Source organism: Rhinolophus sinicus, linkage group LG03 (assembly GCF_036562045.2).
Source record: "Rhinolophus sinicus isolate RSC01 linkage group LG03, ASM3656204v1, whole genome shotgun sequence".
In the NCBI taxonomy this organism is placed as follows: Eukaryota; Metazoa; Chordata; class Mammalia; order Chiroptera; family Rhinolophidae; genus Rhinolophus; species Rhinolophus sinicus.
Window position 1 is genome coordinate 23975806 of NC_133753.1, and position 20459 is coordinate 23996264.

A 20459-nucleotide genomic window follows, 5' to 3' on the forward strand; every position below is an offset into this window, starting at 1 on the left:
ATTCCTAGGTTTTATCTAAGAAAAACATGTCCATCCAAAGACTTGCACACAAATATTCATAGCAGGATTATTCAATAACCCAAATGTCCCATAAACTGGTGAATGGATAAACACAACGTGGTAGATCTATACAACAGATTATTACTCTACAATAAAAAGAAATGAAGTACTGATTCATGCTACAACATGGATGAACTTTGAAAACATTAGCTAAGTGAAGGAAGCACGACACCAAAGACCACATATTTTATGATTTCATTTAAGTGAAATGCCCACAAAGGTACATCTGTAGAGATTGAAAGTGGATTAGCTGCTGCCTGAGACTTGGGGTAGGAAGGAAGATTAACTGCAAATTGGCACAAGGGATTTTACTGAGGTGATGAAAATGTTCTAAAACTAGATTATGGTGATGGTTGTACAACTCAGTAAATTTGCTAAAAATCATTGAATTACATACTTAACATGGGCAAATTATATACATATGTAAATTATACCTCAATTAGTGGTTAAAAAAATATTTTTTAAAAATTGCCTTCAACACTATTGCCCCCTCCCCAAAGTACAACCCTCTTTCTTCTTCTTCCAGAAAAATGAGGATGCTAGCACTTAGATACAAATGTCCCAGGCCCACCCCAAACCTACTGAATTTTTGTGGGTGAGGTTCTGACATTAGTTTAAAAGAAAAACAAAACAAAACACTCCATGAGTAATTCTGACATTTACCACTTAGTTAAGAACCTCTGCTATAAACTATCTTCCCACTCTGGTGACCTATCTCCTCCAGAAAGTAGTGAATTTCCAGTGAGAGAAACAAACCCTAGCTAGCTTCCTCACTTCTATTCAGTTGTCTGGTTGACAATAGCGGTTTGTGGTAAGGCTGGTACCAACATACAAAATGAGCACCAGGAAACAATAAAACAAAGAAACCAAGTGGGACATTTAGTAATCTCTCCAAGAAGGAGTGCTACTGTTGTGTGCAATGTTTAAATTCTTTTCCCAAAGCAATCACCGAATGTCAACAGAAATGTATATTAAGAAGATAGGGGAAACTCTTGGCAAATAAGTCCTATCTACTCAGTACTGAAACCCAATTGTCAAAATTTATTTTAATTTTTGCAAGTCTGATTCAAACACTCATTACCCATTTCTCTGAGTTCATTGTTTCCGGTTTGTTTGTTCTTTATTAAGAGCTATTTTGGAGCTTGGAAAGCGAACGTACAGATAACTTATGTATTTACGCATATATCGGTTGTGCTTTAAAAACAAACTTTTTGATTAACAGAATGGATTTGGCTAATATGTAAAAAACACTATTTAACTAGAGGCCAATACAAGCTAGAGTTAAAGACAAATGGCTATTTCCTAAAGGTTAGGTAATAACACTTTAAACTGTTAAGAAAACACTTATATAGAACAAAGCCATTGCGTCTGGACTACAGCTATCCAGACGTGTTTTAAGTATCTTAAGAACTCTTAGGACTATGTCTACAAATAAAGCAAAAGTGTTTTCTTCATCCTACACAGTGAAAGCAACAGATACATTTTAAAAAACAAAACATAATACCCTACAGTACTTATATGAGAAAGGATTAATGATATTACATTAAGGACAATATAAATTGGTAAGAAAAACCTTAAGAGCCAAATAGATAAATTGGTAAAGAACCAAAATAGAATTTTTACAAGAAATATAATGAACAAATAAGGAAAAACATTCATGTTCACTAATTATCAAAAATCCATATTATTTTATTGAAACTATTAAATTTACCAAAAAAACTAAATAGTTGATGCTTGCAAGGCTATAATATAAATGTCACACAACTATTTTAGAGAGCCATTGGCTATATTACAGGAATCATTAAAAATGTCCTTATTCTTCAACGGAAGCACTCCACTTTGGGAGTTTAAAATTACTTTTAGGAAGTTACCTAAAATAAGAACCTGATACAAAGACATTCATTAAAGTTGTATTATTTAAAAAAGTGGAAGATTAGAAATAAATGTCCAATAGAAATTTAATAAATTATGCATCAAAAGTAACAAAGCATATAGCAACATGGAAAAATGTTTATGATTGTTAAGTGAATAAAACAAAAATGTGGATCTATAATCTAGAGTTTCTACAATTTGCTAAGAGATACAAAGATAAAAGACATAATTCCTACTCTTATGAGCTTTAGAGTTTAGAAGGACAAACAGACAATCAAAATACAATATGACCGTGGCTATGACACAGGCCTGTACAAGATGTTACAGGGGTACACGTAAGGGCAATTGTCTTACACAAGAGGAAGAGAAGATAGAGTTGAGTTCTAAAAGATGAACAAGAATGAACTAGTTGGAAGAGGAAATAGGAAGAGAAAGGAAAGAAACTCTGGGTTTGGAGAACCACATGCACGTGGAGAGCCTGGTCCACGCACAGAATTATAAGCTCCCTGTGGAGGGAAAGTGGAGTGTAAGAGAGTGGAGTAGCAATTAATGGTAAGCAGATCAGGCCAACTCAGGGAGATCATAAAGGCCATGCGAAAGAATCTAGATTTTATCCTGAAAGCAACAGGGGAATATTGAAAAAATTTAAAGCCAGGGTGCGACATATAGAGATTTGTTTTAAAATGTCCATTGTGGCCAGAAGTCACATCAGTGCTGCCTGAAGTGGAGTACGGGGGTATGAGAGAACTTTTTAGGGTGCTGGAAATTTTTTTATCTTTTGGTATACATTTGACAAAACTCAAACTGTAGGCTTAAAATGGGTGGGCTTAAAATGAGTCTGTTATTGTATATAAAATTATACCTCAAAATTTGATTAAAAAATGAAATAATCACTTTGGCAGCAGAATGGAGAATGGATCAGAGGGGAATGTGATGGAGAGCGATGCATTAGGATGCTTCTGCAATAATCTAGGCAAGAACTGATGAAGGCTAGAACTGAGGTTGTGAGGAAGTGGAGAACAGACTATTTGAACAATGTTAAAAAGATAGTGAAATCAATCAACAGAATGGCTGAATCTGGAGGGGTAGAACAGAGGAAAGATGCAGGCTTTCAGGTTTTAAGTTTGGGTGACTAGGGACGGTGAGAACAAGTGTGATAGAAGATGATAATGAGCTCCATTTCAAATTTGACAGGAGACACGCCCACAGAGAGAAACTCTGTAGGCAGACGGGATGCATACATAGGTCAGGAGATCCGATCTGGGAGTCAACATCACGGTGGTTGGTGATGGCAACAATTGTATGAGTGCTATGTGTTAGACCAGGACGAAGGAACAATGAGAAATGAAAAGTGTTAATTTGATGAAATGATTCATGTGGTTTTTTCCCTCTTATTGCGTTGTTATAGTTATTTGCATGAGAACATTTTAAAAGCCCATCATGGGCTAAAGGTAAAACAACAACAAAACGAAAGCAAAACAAATGGAGAACTTAAACAAGGAAGTGTTTAACATAAACACCCCCTTTACTGCCTGAACTGGGGCATGTTTGATCCCTTCCCTAGTTGAAGGACTTAGTAGTAGTTTGAAGAGATGGGGAGCCTGTGCACTGCCCAGATGGAAACAAAAAAGTACTAGAAGAATTCTACAATTTAGTGAATGTGAAGCCATATAGAGCAGGTGTGCTTGGTGTACTTATCAAAACCTGGGGAAAAAGGCATTGTCACACTTTTGACCATATGTATAAGACTTTCGAAAGTCAATTACCATTAGCTTTTTACTTTTCCAAAATTTACCTTTTTTTATGGAGGTAATTTATACTTATTGTAATATAACAGACAAACATACAAAGTAGGAACCATTTCATTTTCTGAGCACATATTTTTCCATACCGGATACATTCCAGGCCTTGAAGCTGTATTTTGCAATCTCGAATCTGGGGGCGGTAGGTGGTCAGGCATCTGTGGCTCAGACCCAAAATCTTTCATCTTTTGAAGCTGTTCTTTCTGTTCCCTGCAAACAAATAAAATTGCCATTGTACATAAGGCATGTCTACTCCATTCCTAGATGACTACAATTAATACAGTAGAACAAAAAAGAAACAAAACTCTTGTTCTAAAACCCGCTACAGTGCTCATAGAATACCTCCAGACAAATCTGAGGATACTTCCAGGTAAACCATTCTTAGCTTCAACCAATTAAGATATATAGGTAACTCTCTCTTGCCTTTATGTAGCTAACTGACCTGTCATCTACGACCTATAAATAATTATAAATTATTGAGGATCTTCAAGGACAGATTTTATAACCTGCCTCATTAGTCTATTCTAACATCTCATCTACTTGTCATGTTTTTCTTTCATCCAACCAAAAACTCTTGCAATTGTTTTTGTTCCATACTTGTTAGACCTGGTTGCAAAATGGGGGCCAATGGGCCAAATATGGACTAGAAGTTTTTTTCAAATTTGGCTTTCACATCAGTTTTCAAAATCTGAATCAGCTGCCATTATTTAAAAAGCAAAATACTTCATATAGAAATACTTTAAAGAGATGTGGCAACACTGGGCCTGCATTCCCACATGCCAACAGTCAGGTGAGTGGAGTAGTGGCTGTTCACTTTAGGTGAACCTGTTTGCCACAGTCCTCATTCAGCAGTTAAACTGGCCCACTTTCACTCATTCCTGGTACCTGTCTGCTTCTCATGGGCATTTTAGTTCATGGCCTCTGTTGTCTGTTGTATACGGTGAGAACAATTGCCAGTCTACACCATTAAAGACAACACTTCATATTCCTCAAGAGTCATTCTGTAACTTTGCTTCAAGTTTTTCTTTGAATCTCAGGTCAAATTCCTTTTCCTTTTCCTTACAATGCCCACCTTAAACACACGTAACCTTCAGACCTTTTATGATTTTCTCCCTACATTTTGTAAAGTATAGTGATCCAAATGGACACAAAATAAGGGTCAAGAAGTATATAAAAATATTATTTTCTCCCTTGTGTAAATCATGACTTTATACCAACACAACACGCTTACTTGTATTCAACTATGACCACTCTTATCCATCACTTCATATGTTTTGTTTAACTAAGTTTATATTGCCTAGAAAGAACTTAAAAAAAAGAATGATAAAGAAGCACCTTTTATCCAGCATTTCTATGCAAAGTGATAATAGATGGAAAGGAAATTTTAAAAAGAAGGAAAGAAATCTTGGCAGCTTAGCAGCACCAATCAGTTCGGTGTTCTCTAATAACAAAATAGACTTTTAGAGTTGGACAGACTAGGTTCGAATTCTGGATTTGCCACTTATTAGCCAAGTGGACTTAACATCTTTGAGCCCTGGTGTCATTTGTGAAGTGGGGATACTGTAATACTATTTATCTTTACAGGCCTTTGAGATATAAGGATTTGAGATAGGAGGATTGAGATAATAGATGCTAAATTATTAGCACACAGGAGTGTTAAATTAAAGGTATCTATAACTTAAATGTGAATTGTATAGCAGCTAAATGTTCTAGGGCATGTTGTCCACACCTTCTGCATTAATAATCTGAAAAAGTCAAACTTCACAGAGCGTATCTTCTACCGACCACAGAAATCTGTTTTGCTGCCTGAGGCACCTGATCTTTCACCTTTTCCTACAAGTATTTTTCCTCATCATACCTTTCTAGTAGTAAAGCTTTCATTATAATTTCAATTGGTATAATCCACAAACATAGACCAGAATTGAATAATGAAAGAAACACAATACATTGGAATATATAAAAACTTAACCATTCATTATTTTCTCAAAACATTGCTAATCCCTAAGAAATTGCTCAAAAAGCTTGCAATCTGCCAATGACTCCTAAATTCTTACCTCAGGATATAGTTGGTTTAAGGTAAAACAAATTAATTCACACAAAGCCTTAGTACAGTTCCTGGCACTTAGTAAGCATGCAATAAATGTTAGCTTTTGTTTTCATTGCTACTACATGGGAAGCATTATGTAGACACCTATACATAGTAAGTTGATTGTAAATCAGGAAATCCAAATTCTATTCTCCATCTCACAAAGAAAATACCTGATTATGTAGAAACAAGTAACATCCTCAAGTAGAGATACATGCGTCTAGTTACAATGAAAGATAAAACATCTCCAAAAGAAAGTATCAGTGGTTAGACAAATCTGAAGATGCTTCCAGGTAAATCATTCTTAGCTTCAACAGAGAAAAATATAAGTCCTTATGGCACTTTCCAAAGTTACATCAAAGATTAGTGAACATGAAGTCTATCAGATCTAATACCAAAGAACAAACTGCCTCCTGGGGAATACAAGGATGTTACTTATGAGATCTGAAATCCAGAGCACTAAATTTGAGGGCTGAAGTTTGACAATTGAAACATGCACAGGCATGGCATGTTGGCAACACATCTATAAAGGCCAAGAATGGCTATCAAATTTTCACATTTCAGGACATAAGTTTATAATTAACAACAGTTCCTAAATACCCATCCTAACCCAGAAACAGCACTGAATGATCAGAAATACAAATTAAAATTATGTGATAAGAATTTGAAGTAAAATTATTCCATTCAAATATATCACATCACTTTAAAAAGAGCAGTCTGAATGTGGTTTTGACTAAAAAAAAAAATGATCTTAAGTAGTCAACTTACCGAAGCATTTTCAGTTCTTGTGCAGCTTTCAAAATGATTTCGTGCTGCCTCTGACTGAGAACCATTACCCCTCCAAGGCCTTGGTCAGAGTCTAAATTTGCATCCGACCCCATCATTTCAGAAGAATGATGTGAGGAGGGCATATGTTCCGCAATGGGGGAATGTCTATCCACATCAGATGGGTACCATCTGTCTGACAACCGTTCTCTTTCCCAGTCCATTCTGTCAGGAATATAATCTCGCTTTTCCCGCCATGTATCTCCTCTTTCTGGATACTCTCGGATCCTCAACTCACCCCTATCACGGAAATCTCGATCAAACCCATGGTCTCGATTTCTTTCTTCTCTCCATCTATCATCCCGATATCTATCCAAAGGTGGAAGAGGTGGGAGGGGTGGTAAAGGTGGAAGAGATGGAATATCCCGTTCACGGAACTGTGATTCTTGTTCATCCAGTTGTCTCCCATAATCTCTGTCCCACTCATTATCCAAATTTCTATCATACACATCCATGGGTCTTCCAATCCGCTCCACATCCCTGTCCATTTCCCTGTCCATTTCCCTGGTGTAGTCCTCATCCATCTCCTGATCTCTCTCCCAATCATCCCACCAAGGGCCTCGTCTATCTCCATCATGAGCTCGAGATGGTGGCGCTGAGAACCTGTCCTCTCTGTTATATGGATCTAGTGTATCATCTTGATAGTCACACTCTCTCCAGTATCTCTCTCTATCCCAATCATCAAGTCTTTCTCGTTCCATTGGAGCATTTCTACCATCTAATGGGAACTTTTCATGCCCTCTCTCTTCTCCATGGTTCCATGGAGCCCTAGGAGGCTCATCTCGGTGATATGGGTACATCTTTTCCCCACCATCTCCTGGTTCTGGTCTAAATGGACCTCTGTCATGACCAAAATCTGGTCTTCCCAGTCCCCGTTCCCGACTGCCAGGCCCTCGAGGTGGTCCCCTCTCCCTGCTCCCAGCTCTTCGGGGTGGTACCCTCTCCCTACTCCCAACCCTCCGAGATGGACCCCTTTCTCGGCTACCAGTTCTACCCCTGTCCGGGCTGCCCTGCAGACCACCTGGCACTTTCTCCCGACTGCTTCCTGGCCTCACCAACCCTCTATCCCGACTACCTTCTCCTCTGCTCATCTTCTCTCGACTATCTTCTCTTCTGCCCATCATCTTATCACGAAAGTCTTCTGGCTTGACCAACCCTGGGCCACGGCTGAATGCCTGGCCTCGACCTCTATTTACTAGTCCTTTATCCCGTGTGTCTTCCATTCTACTTTGCCCAGGACCTCTATAAGATGAGCTGCTGCCTCGACTGCCTTCTAACCTATTATCTCTATTCTCTAGCCGGGGCAGCCCTTTATCTTGGTTGTTACCCGAATGGGGCAGACCAATACCTAAAAGTTTAAAATCATTATCTGCAATTAATGATGATGATGTTACTATTGCTCCTCCCTCTATCCCCCCCGTTTTTGATGGAAAAGTAGTTTGAGTAGGTACAGGTTTATTTGCAAGGGATACAGGCTGAGTAACAGCGTGGGCTTTGTCCATTTGAGTCTCCACACTTTGAGAATTCTGGTCCCAATGAGAAGGCTCTATGGGCCCTTCCGAGACTTCGCTCTTAGGTGGCTCTTGCTGAGAGTCGCTTAGATTCTCATTTGACTGAGCCGCCTTGGCTTCCTTTATATCTGCACCAATGGATAATGCAGCTGATTGCATTTTAAAATTCTTCTGCTGGTTACTATTGGTGTCTGCTAATGGTTCTTTGTTTCCTGAAAGAGGTTCTGCTTGTGACTTAGGTTGCTGCTGATGTTGCTGTCCCAAAGCTGGTTTGGGGCCTTTCCACTGTGGTCCACTCTGCCGAGGACTTAGGGATGTATTGGGGGTAATATAAAACTGAGATGCTGGCCCCCGGGGAATCATTCCCCATTTGCTTTTAGTGCCCTCTGCTGGGTGACCTTCATATCTGGGTCTTGGCCCATCGGGGCGATTTCCTTCAAAACGAGGCCCTTTGGGTCTCGGTCCTTCACACCTTGAACCTAAATCCTCAAATCTTCGAGGACCATCAAATCTACAAGTAAAACAAAAGATATTACTCAAGACAGTAAAGCAGAAAAAAAAAATTCTCCATGTAAGAATATTTAAGGCAATTTTGCCTTAGAATCTGTTTACAACAATGACTCTTTTAGTCATTAAACAAATCCTGAGGTATCTATATCTTAGAACCAGTATGTTAAGGTGGCAGTACTCTGAAGGTCTTAGGACAGGCTTTGGAAATCATGTCAGTTTTATCTAATTCACTTTTGACACATCTCCTGCAGCAAGTCACTGATATACTGAATTGTTAAAAAACAAAGATAAATATTGTGCCTTGGTAGATGGAAAAGTCCACTCATTTTAATGGGGAAAAAAATAAATTCCATAGCTAACTCTGAGAGTACTTTTAGAATTAAAATTTAACTAAAAACTAATCAATTAACAAGCTAATACAGGATGATTATAAATTTGTTAGACATAGCATTATCATCTTAGCTAATTGACAAAAGTTTAAAAAACCAGCAGCCAGTCATATCTTAAGCGTGTGCCCTGACATTTTAAAGTCTGGACAGCGATGTTTTTGCTATGAACCCACTCATTCATTCAATAAATATTTAGCACATATCCCGTCAGGTACTACACTACATCTAAGGGATACACAAATAAAATGTAATCTGCGTCCCCAAAGGGTATACAGTCGAGGAGAAAGAGAATCTAAGTGTAAAATGTGCCATAAAGTGCAATGACTAAAGTCTGCCTGCCTATACTAAGGGTAACAGAAGAAAGAATGGTCAATTCTACCAGGGTGAGGGGGTGCTCTTCCATGAAGGCTTTATACAACAGAAGATGCTTAAATTAATTTTGAAAGGCAAATTCTCTCAGATCAGACTAATGGTGTTTGTTAGAGGTGAGGGGAGTGGGTAGCAAGTGCATCTCAGGCTCAGGAGGCATTATGAGGAAAGGCAGAGAAAACACACACCAACATAGCATGTTTAGAAGTGCAAAGTGAGGCATGGCTGAAGCAAAGAGGAGACGGAATTGGGGAAAACTGGGGAAGGAGGAGGAGTAGAAAATCAACACACTAAGAGACAAGGTAGAGGAAGGCCAGGGTCAATGTCCAGAAGAGCGTGTGCCTGTGTGGCAGACACTACTGGTGCTCCCCCAATATGCTCCCCCTTCCTACAGTGATGGAGCCTCTCCGCTTTAGCTGGGCAAGGCGTGCCAGACTACAGACTCTCCCCCAAACTGTCTTGCAGCAGCAAGAACTTATAGTCAAGTTCTGGCTAGTGGGTTGAGAGCGAACATGATTTACACATCCTTCTGGGTTGTACCCTTAACTGGAAGGGCACAGCCTCCTCGTCACCAAATCCTTTTTCATGCTGGCTCTGACAAGGTGGTGAAGTTATCCTGGACATGTAGATGAGGCAACATATTAAGGGATGGTGAAGAAACAAATCCGAAGGAACCTGGATTCCTGACACAGCAAAGCCATCACGTAAGTCCTCAGAGAGAATACACTTCTAACTTGTTAAAACCATGTGACTTTAGATTTCTGTTACAACAGATGAATTAACTCAGCTGAGGAAGGAACTGGGAATTACCTTATAAGCACTTGGAGCCACTAAAATGGTTTGATTTTTAAAAGATTGCTTTAGTAGAAAGTAGCAAATGAATAGGTGGGAAAAGCTTGTAGATTGTTTCTACAATTTGGGTAAGTGCAAGTGAAGCCTGTCCTAAGGCAGTGACTGACATACGGATGTAGAGGAGGGAATAAAATAGAGATGTGAAGGAAGCTAAAGCAGATAGGACTTTCTAACAGGTGAGATCTCAATAACGGGAAGGGAAGCATTTCCAAGGTTTCTGGCTTAGGTGACTGAGCAGACGGTGATGTCTTTCATGCCTTTAATGAGAAGTACAAGGGTTTTTCTCTCATTTATTTGGAAAATCAATGAATAGTAATAAATTCCGTTTCAGCAAAATATTTACTTCCTATCCCTGTGCTATTGGACTTTGCTGGTCTAGAAGTCTTAGTTTCAAAGGGAGGAATGCTTCCATCGGGGACACAACAATGATTCCACTAAACTCAAACTGAGACTGCCACCTGGCCACTTTGGGTTCTGAGTCATCAGGCAGAGAAGGAAGTTACTGAACTGGCTGGGGGTAACTGGTCAGGACCACGCAATGAGGACAAGCAGGAGGATGTCTGGATGGAGGAGATCCTCTAGGACAACTCTTACACTTCCTGGGATTCAAGTCAATGGAAAACTACAATTGCGCAATTCAGGCAGGAATGCGTGAACAGCCCAGACCTTTCAAGAAGGAAGGATTGGGTCACCCACCAGGCAAAGAACCAGGACCAGCTGAGGTGCTTGCTGAGAGCAAAGGAATATGGAATGGGGTAGTGAGAGAAGGTAGTTATAAATACCAACTATGATTACGTGACCGGTTGCAGAAATAAGGACTGGGACAGTTATGACTATTTCTTCCTTAATTTGATATCACATGCTTAAATATATACAAATATATTAGTCAAAATTTGTCGGCTGATTTTTCTTATCATCCAACATAAGATGTATTAATAATAGTTAACTTCATATCTCAGAATGTGTTACAGAGTATCAAAGAGGGAGTATGAACCAGCTAGAAGAATGAAGATATCCCCAAAGACAAAAAAGGGATTTTTATATCCTCTTCTGGGAAAAGGGTTAGAATGTTTTTGGTTGTCCAGGGATGTTTCATGTTAGTTACAAAAATCCCCCTTGTGATCCACCCTAATCAGAAACATGTAAGAAAGGGAACTCTGGGAAACATACTGCAGCCTAGGCAAGTTGACACTTTATAAGAGTCATCACAAGTAATTTAAAAATACATAAACCCACTAAAAACAGAGAAAGGAGGCCAACAGCAGATGAGAATATTGTTTTTAAATTTTGAAAGACAAACAAAAGTGGTAACATTTGGGGCAGGAAGAAGCTGCAGTTTAAAGTGCTGATCCTGGAAGGTGATATAATGTGGAAGGTGATACAGTCACTACTGGCTGGCTTGCCCACAGAAACCCAGAGAGGGTTAGGATTCTTAGATACCAGGGATGCTGGGCAAGGACAAGAGTAAGATTTGGGGCTAAAAATGTGTAAATTAAAATCTATTTCAGAACCATCAACCAGACTTTCCCTAGGCTGAATGTCTCTAAATTCTTGAATTGGAGGGTCCCCTAGCATTAGCCATTTTCAGCCCTATCACCTAAAGCAAAGCCTAAAGCTCCCAATCAGCTTGTCAGTGTCTGCCAATCTTAAATATAAATGGATAACCAAGCACCATGAGCATTTGAACAATGTTTCCAAAATGAAAAAGAGACCAAAGCTAAACAGGACACAAATCTGGAGAAAACAGATAACGTAAAACAAAGAAAGAAAAAAGAAAAACCCCACAAATTAGTATTTTCAGAGAGTCTCATCAAGATACTATACCTACACATGAAGAACAATTTGCTATATACACACACACACACACACGTACAATATACATATATATATAAAAGATCAGAACCGGAAGAACTGCAAAACATTTATTTCTCAAAATAAAAAATGCAACAAAATGATTTAAAAGTATTTCAGAAAGTACAACAGAATAAGAGAGAAAAGAGATAAATATAATCAAATCCAGCAGGTCCAAAATCCTACTACTGAGGAGTTCCAGAAAGAGAAGAACAGAAAACGAGAAAAAAAATAAAAGAAAAAATAGCACAAAGAAATTTCCCAGAGTTAAGAGACTAATCTCAAACAGAAAGGGCCCAGATCACTCAGTATCCAGTACAATAAAACTAAACAAACAAACAAACAAACAAAAACCACTGTGAAATTTTAGAATACCAGGAATAAAAAATGGTTTTTGGCAACAGGGAAAAATCATCTAAAAAGGAAAAGAATCAGAACAGCACAACGGCTGCATTAGGTGACAGAAGAAAATAGAACAATGACCTAAAACCTTGAGGAATAATTATGTTCAACTTCAAATTCTCTATCCAAATTATTAATCAAGTGTGAGGTTAAAATAAAGACATCTGGAGACATGCAAGGACTCAGAAAATTTCCTTGCAACTTGAGCATGCACTCTGGGAAAAAGAGAAACTAAACCACAAACAGGAAGCCATAAGGTTCAATAAATAGTGTATCCAAGTCCAGGAAGACAATCAAGGAAAATGTGGAAGCCACAGCCATATGGCCATCTTGAGAGCAACCAACCAGCCAACCAGTTCAGGAAAAAGCAAAAGAATGAATACATTTGGGCGAGGGATCTCAGGAGAAAAAGAGATGGTGCTTTTGGGACTGGGTTTGAAGGGTTAAAGATTTGACAAGAAGAAAGACAACTGGAAATTCTGTAAAAAGTTATTACACTAAAGAAAATGTGATGACTGCTTATCTCTACAGTGAACAACACTGTTTACTGATTTATAAAAATATAGTGATGAAAATATATTGGGCAGATGGGGTTACAGAGCAGTGTAAGAACTAAACGTTTACCAGAACAGGAAGTAAATATATAGCATCTAAAAAGTACAAGTCAAGAAAGTAGCAGCATATTCTTTAGTGATAGGAAGGTAACTACCAAAAGAAACAGCTAAAGAATTAAAAGGAAGTATCATTAGGAAACACATCTAGGGTGGCTTGGGGCAGTGGATGGCTGTTTTTCCTTTTTTTTTTTTTTTAAACTATGTGTATGTAGCACTTTGATAAAAATGTAAAATTTCTTTTAGGGACACACAGAGAGAATTAGCCCCAATTCGGAAAAGCCCTAACTAGGAGAAAGGCTTCCACAAGAAGTAAGATGAGGATGATAAGGTAAAAGCAAGGGAGAGGAATGAGTTTTACTGGGACCGAAAGCTTTGATTTTTTTTCTGTAGGCAGGAATCTAAATTAAAGCTATAAAGCGAAATAAAATGTTTGCTGAGACAGATAAAGTAGCACTAAGGTAGATGGTCCATGCTAAACAGGGCTTGACACAGCTATTGTTGAGCAAAGGGAAAGGAGCTGACCAGACTTGTCAAAGGATCCAGGGCAATGCTAAAGATGGAGACCACACATTTACAAAGAGCAAAACGTATGCTGTTTCAGAGCTCGTGATGATGGTTTGGCTCCTTTTCTTGAAGTTACACGTATTAATTCAAAGTGCCTGTAATAACATCTTAGATCATGAAAACTCTGTATTCAATTCAGCATCATCAGTGAGAAGACCATCCTCCACAATGTGCACGTCAGTGAAGAGACCTTGTCAACACGTTGTCCAGTGTTATCATCCAATTCTGAATATGAATGGACTGCTTTCCTAATTAAATTATGAATGCCTTGAGAATTTTAGCCATAACTGAGACGTTTGGGCACAAGCAACATTTACTTACTGAACACCTACTAATTGGTAGGTACTGTGTCAGTGCTGGAAATAAACTGTTACCTAACCTCAGGGAGTTCACAGTCTGTGGAAGAATGAAACAAATAAATCAACAAGTAGAACAAAATGTAATAAATATGGGAATGTTGGTCTTGTTCACCGAGGTATCCCCAATGTCTGCCTCACTGAAGGATCTCAAAATAATAATTATTGAAGTGCCACCCCATGGCAGGAAAAATAAGAATTAGTAAAGCAAAAACTGACAGGCAAGGGATTCCAGACAAAGAGAAGAGCACGGTAAAGGCCAGAGGAAAGCACAGAGGAAGCAGGAGCACTACAATTGGTGTAAGTAAGAAGGGAGAGGACGGGGCAGAAAGGTTCTGCAAGCCTCACGCCTGCACATGTGACGTGCAGTTCCCATGAAAGGGTAGGGTGCTTTGCTTTCAGATTAAATTGCTAACCAACAGCCAAGGGTCATCATTTTATTTTTATTTTGCGGATAAAAATGTTAGACCAACTGAAATATACCTTCAACACTACATATAAATGGCAATTATCAATACTGCACTTTCAAATTTTCAAAGTTCAAGGATGTTATGAAATCTTAAGGCTATCGAAACCTTTGATTTATAAAAGCAAAGAGTTTTTAGGTCATAGGAATAAATACATTAAGAGATACTCATGTTAAAAATATGTACAAAATTAAGCCATCTATACAATGAAATACTATGACATTTTTAACATACAAAAAAAAGCATGTATTTGATATAAACAGTATATATTCACCAAATACCGTCATATAAAAAGACATGCATTGCACACTGGTCAGATGAAAGAAAAACAAATACTTGGTGTTTAAATATTTAGAACATTTTTGTACAGTATTTCATAAACCCATAAAAACTTTAAAACTAGGTATGAAACCATTAGAACTAAGTATAAAAACTTCAACATTGGCATAAAAAATACTCCAAGTTGAGTATAAAAACTTAAGAAATATGCAGAAATACAAATACCCTTAAACAAAGTATTATCTGATTATCATCATATCTACATAAATATACTCAAATCAGCAGACCATGGAAATTACAAAACACTAAATTCTGGAATCAAATTCCTTCCCTTTTAGTTTTCATGTGAAATAATGCCTATTTTCTAATAAGTATAACCAAAATCCTAAAATCCAAATTCCCAAAGAGAAGTAAACACTACAAACAGGAACAACCACGACAAATGGAAGCATAAAGAAAAACTATAGTGTTCACAGTCCCTTGCTAATCCTAGTAAGACAGCTACAGAATGGAAGAGGGTCACAATTCCAACCCTAAAACCAATCAAAAAGTAAATGGGATCGATCAGAAGCCTTGATATTATAAAGATGTCAATTCTTCCTCAAAATGGTCAGTAGATTCGATACAATGTTCATCGAAATTCCAGCAGGTTTTTGAAAACTGACGAGCTGATTCTAAGCATCATATGGGAAATACAAAGAACCAAGAATAGTCAAGACGGTCTAGATCTGGGGTTAAACTACGGCCCATGGTCCAAATCCAGTTAAAAATGACTTTTTTTACACTTTTAAAAGTTAAAAAAATAAGAAGTAGAAAAGGAAGAAAGAAAACATTTGACAGAGACCAAACATGGTCTGCAAAACCTGAAAATATATACCAGTGTCCTTCACAGGAAAAGTCCTCCAACCTTTGATCTAGAAACAGAATTAGAGGGCTAACACAAGAGAAATTAAGATTTAGTATAAAGATACAATAATTAAAGAAGTGTGACGTCAATGCACAGATACAAATAAACCAAAGGAATAGAGTTCAGAAACAAATCCACAAATATAGTTACTTGACTTATGATGGAGGAGACACTGCAAAGTAGTAAAGAAAGGATGACTTTTTAAATAAAATGGTACTGGGGTCAACTGGATAGCCGTATATGGAAAATAATGAACTGTGACCCCTACCTCATACCATACATTAACAACAACAAATCAATTCTATATGGATTATTGGTTTAAAAATAACAAAACAATAAAAGGTAGAAGGTAAAATAGGATAATGTATTTATGACTTTGGAGTAAACAAAGACTTCTTAAACAGGACACAAAAGAGGACACATAAAGGAAAAGATCAATAAATTGGACTACTAAATTAAAATCAAGAACTTGCATTAATCAAAAGATACCATTACCTAGCCCTTGGGGTTCATCAGGGTTCACTGGATCCAGTTATAGTTTTTGAGTTGTTTTGTTTTAAACAGTTCTATTTGTAAGGATTGATATTTTGTGACTTTTTTCGTACAGGCCTTCCCAAGAACCAAAAAATAATAATTTACTTTTAAAAAAATAAAACAAAACTTGCATTATCTTGCAATTATCATATGGATCCATTGGATCCTTTTGCAAATCTAAGATACATTAAAAGATCTTAAGTGATTTTTTTTTTCTGTATCTTGAAACATTTTACAATTTCCTTATCCTAGAATTTATTATTACTCATCATTACTTATCAATTATCCCCAACTATGGCAAAGATTAAAATACAAAGACAAGGAAAGAATGATAGAATTGTTGAGTGGGATGAAGCAAAGGTGAAATAAACTGTCATGCACCCTTGCACTGCCCAAAATATTGCAGCCTGCTTTTAGACTTCATTCAGCACAATTGAGAATTCAGAAATTTTCATTTCCTGACTATAATGACAAAGAAAAGTGACAGAGAAAGTTGTACCAAAATCATCAGATGAATCAAAAGATAAATGCAGAGACAGTAGCACTCTAGGCTCTAATAAAGATGAAAAATTTATCACATAAGTGAAATCTCCAATTATGAATTCTCAGATGACAATACCCTAGATGAATACTCTCAAACTCAAGATTCGATGAGTGAACAATATATTTCTACTAACAGAAAGAAAATGTGGTATTGTCATCCACTTAGTTTTAAGAAGGAAGGACTTCACATAATTTTTTTGTGGCAAGAACTGGGATCATTCCGCTTTACTAAAAGAATGTGACAGAATTATTTCATCTTTTATGATGTTTGTGTGCTAAATTTACTTGATACAAAGAGTTTTTAAAAATCTTTATTAGAATTTTAGTAAGTTGTTTTTCACTATTCCTTTATTCTTCTGTAAATTTTTTGTAAAATTACTTTGAAATTTAAAAAAAATAAAAAGGGTCCATTGGACTTAGATGGTAAATAGGGAAGACCACTTTTCAGATATACTGAAGAAAGTAAAAAGTGTTGTACAGTGAAATATAGTCCAGACAATCTAGACATATACTGGACAAAAAACTGGTATCTAGAATATATAAAGAACTACAAATCAATAAGAAAAAAACATAACCTAATAGAAAAAAATAGAGAAAAAGCATTTCATAAAAGAGAAAAATCCAACTGAACAATAATCAAATGGAAAGAAACCAACCTCATTCATCATCAGGTAAATACAAACCAAAGCCATATTACAATACCACTAAACATCCACCAAAGTGGCTAAAATTTAAAAGTTTAACAATACTAAGTATTGATGAGGATGCAAAAAAACTAGAATACAGACACGCTGCTGGGCTGGTGACAGTGTAAATTAAAACCACGTTGGAAAACTGTTGGACAAGATATGTCAAAGCAGAACATATACGGACCCATGATCAAGCAATTCCAATCCTTGGTATATATCTGAACAAAATTAAATATCCATACATATACACACACACATATCTGTATGCATCTAAAGGGACACATATAGCACTAAAAGATACATACCAGTATTTTTCATAATGACCAAAAAAATTAAATGACCATCAATATTAGAATGGATAAACACACTGTGGTATATTCATACAATAAAACACTGTACAGGAATGGGAATGAACAAACTACAGCTACACACAACATGGATGAATCTCACAATAATATGTCAAGTGAAAGATGCCAGACTCAAAAGAGTACATACAATATGATTCCACGTATATAAAGTTCAAAATTAGGCAAAACTAATCTATGGTGTAAAAAGTCAGTATAATGCTTTTCTTTGGGATGAAGGGAAAATGGGAAGGGACATGAGGGGGGCTTCTCGGACACTAGTAATTTCTATTTCTTGATCAGAATAGTGATAACATGGATGTGTTTACTTTGTACAAATTCACTAAGCTGTACACTTACAATTGTGCACATCTCTGTATGTTACCCTTTAATAAATAAGTTTTATTATTTAAAAAAAAAAGGTTCTGGGAAACCAACGTCCACTGATATGACAGTTTTTTTGAGCAGTGGCAGTCTTCTAGAAGACTTGATTAATCCAATGATATACATACATACACATACACAGTTTCAAAATAATGCTCAACAATGTGGTATGCTATTTACACACGATGCAGTTGTGTACTTGACTTTTTGGAAACGACTTTTTGGAAACCTTCAGTTTTTAGAAAGCAGCCTAAATCTGGGTTTTGCAAAAACTCAAAGTACTTTCTTTATTTTAATAGTGTTATTGGTAAATCAATTACCTGTGTTCTCAATTCTTGTTTTTCTACCCAGCTGTTTAAAACAAGAGTGGCTCATATCAGTTAGTTGTTTACAGCAAACTCTGAACTCAATTAATAAAGGAAATTCACAAATTTCTTTAATAGTGTGGATTAGTCTTAACTCAGTGAGTTAAGTAACCAGACTTAGTGAGTTTCTTGCCCTCACTAACCAGATTTCCACTGATCTTTTTTTCCCCAGCTACACAAGAGGAAAAAAAAGAACTATGTCTAGTCCATAGTCACAAACTATACTTTATATGGGCTAAATGAGCAAAAGAAGTAGAAGGGTAATAGAAATGGCAATGACATAAGCTAGATGGGGGAAAGTCTTTTAAAACAAAGTAGATAATGAGAGCAGGATCCATTTCAATGACAAAGATTTTTAAAATGCCATCCTTAATCAAAGTTACAGGTGAAAAAGCTGAGGACGGATATCTCAAACCTAAAAACAACATAATCAACATTCACCAAGATTTCAGTAGACTAAAATGTTGGCCCAAACCTAACTAGATGAAATGTAAAGATAAAGTCTTAGACAAAGAAAAAGAACCTAAAACAAAAAGCAACTGCACAAGTTCAGGATGAGAGACACTTGGCCTAATAACAGCTAATGTAAAAATGACCTGGGAAGCTAAATTGATGTTAAGCTTAACAAGAGTCAATACTGAGAAAGTGCTGACCAAAAAAAGGCAATTTATTCAATTATATATTATTTATAATGAAGTTGGTCTATGGTCTTCTACACCTGAAATAAGTGTTCACTCTGGAGACTGACAAACTAAAGGCCCTGTAGAGGAGACTAGAACAAATGTCAGTGTGAAAAGAAAAGAATTTGAGTTTATGTGATGGCAGAGCAGACTGGGTAAGGCAGGATAGGGGAGATGAGAGGGTGATCTTGAAATAACAGCAGGAACACACTGTAGAAGAGTGACAGGGTAACTCATTATGTGTTGCACCATAGAGGCAGATCTAGAATCGACAGGTGGTTACAGTAACATATTTGGGGTCAATGTAAGAAACAAACTTTCTAGAAAACTCAGTGTTCAAGCAGAGTCCATCAACTGCTTGTCACAGGAAACACAACTAATTTGTAAGGGGATCAGAAGGCCTTGCATTCAAATCGCATCTCAACCATTTACTAGCTACGTCATCTGGGAGAATTTATTTATAACCTCTCCAAAGCTCAGCCTCTCTTATCTACTTACATCATGAGATCACTGAGAGAAATAAATAAGGTAATATGTGCAAGATTACAAACTAAAATGCTACACAAATGTGAGTTGCTGTAGAGGGGTCTGCACCAGATAATTGCTAAGATCCTACTAGCACTGAAGTTATTAACTGTACCTTGAGGCAAGAAAAAAAGATAGATTCTAAATTTACAGTCAAGACTTGGTAGGCAAAAGACAGAAACATTAATATGACAGAAAAAAAGGGAGCAGGAAATCTGTTTCATGAGGTGTTAAAAATGTACTTCTCTGATAGCAAATTAGTCACCAGATCTAAAAGGCATCGCTCAATCCAGGAGATAAGTAGGAATTCAAATCAAGAAGATAAACAGATAAATGAAGGCTACAACTGTATTTGTAATCACTTGACAGTATGAATATTATTGAATCATGACATTAAATACAGTACTTAACTATGCTTTTGCTCTGAGGACCCACTGGATATAGACTCAGGCTGTCTTCTTCCAGTGACATGATCCTGAGCAAGTTACCCAATCCTTTTAGTCCCAGTTTGTAAAGGGTAAATGTAGGGTATGAACCTGTCAAATTAACAGGTTGCTGAGAAGACTCCATGAGATAATGTATGTAAAGACTCTGGCAAGTCTTCTGGTACCCACAGGAATTCATGTTATTTGCCTCTAATTAGCTTTGATTTTGGAGTTTTGTGCCATACTGTTTTCAG

At 37.0% G+C, this 20459-nt stretch overlaps 1 protein-coding gene across 6 annotated transcripts in view; it reads right to left on the reverse strand.

Moving 5' to 3' along the window:
* The window catches only part of YLPM1 (YLP motif containing 1), a 59269-nt gene that overhangs the window by 23404 nt on the left and 15406 nt on the right, over positions 1 to 20459 (reverse strand). For all 6 annotated transcript variants that reach the window (XR_012494592.1, XR_012494591.1, XM_019733491.2 and 3 more), the window contains 2 exons: positions 6589 to 8667; positions 3824 to 3944 (listed from right to left, as the gene is read on the reverse strand). Coding sequence is in view for 4 of the 6 variants with exons in the window: in XM_019733491.2 (XP_019589050.2) it covers positions 3824 to 3944; positions 6589 to 8667 (2200 nt within the window). In the remaining 2 variants the exon portion in view is untranslated. The remainder of the gene's footprint in view (positions 1 to 3823; positions 3945 to 6588; positions 8668 to 20459) is intronic.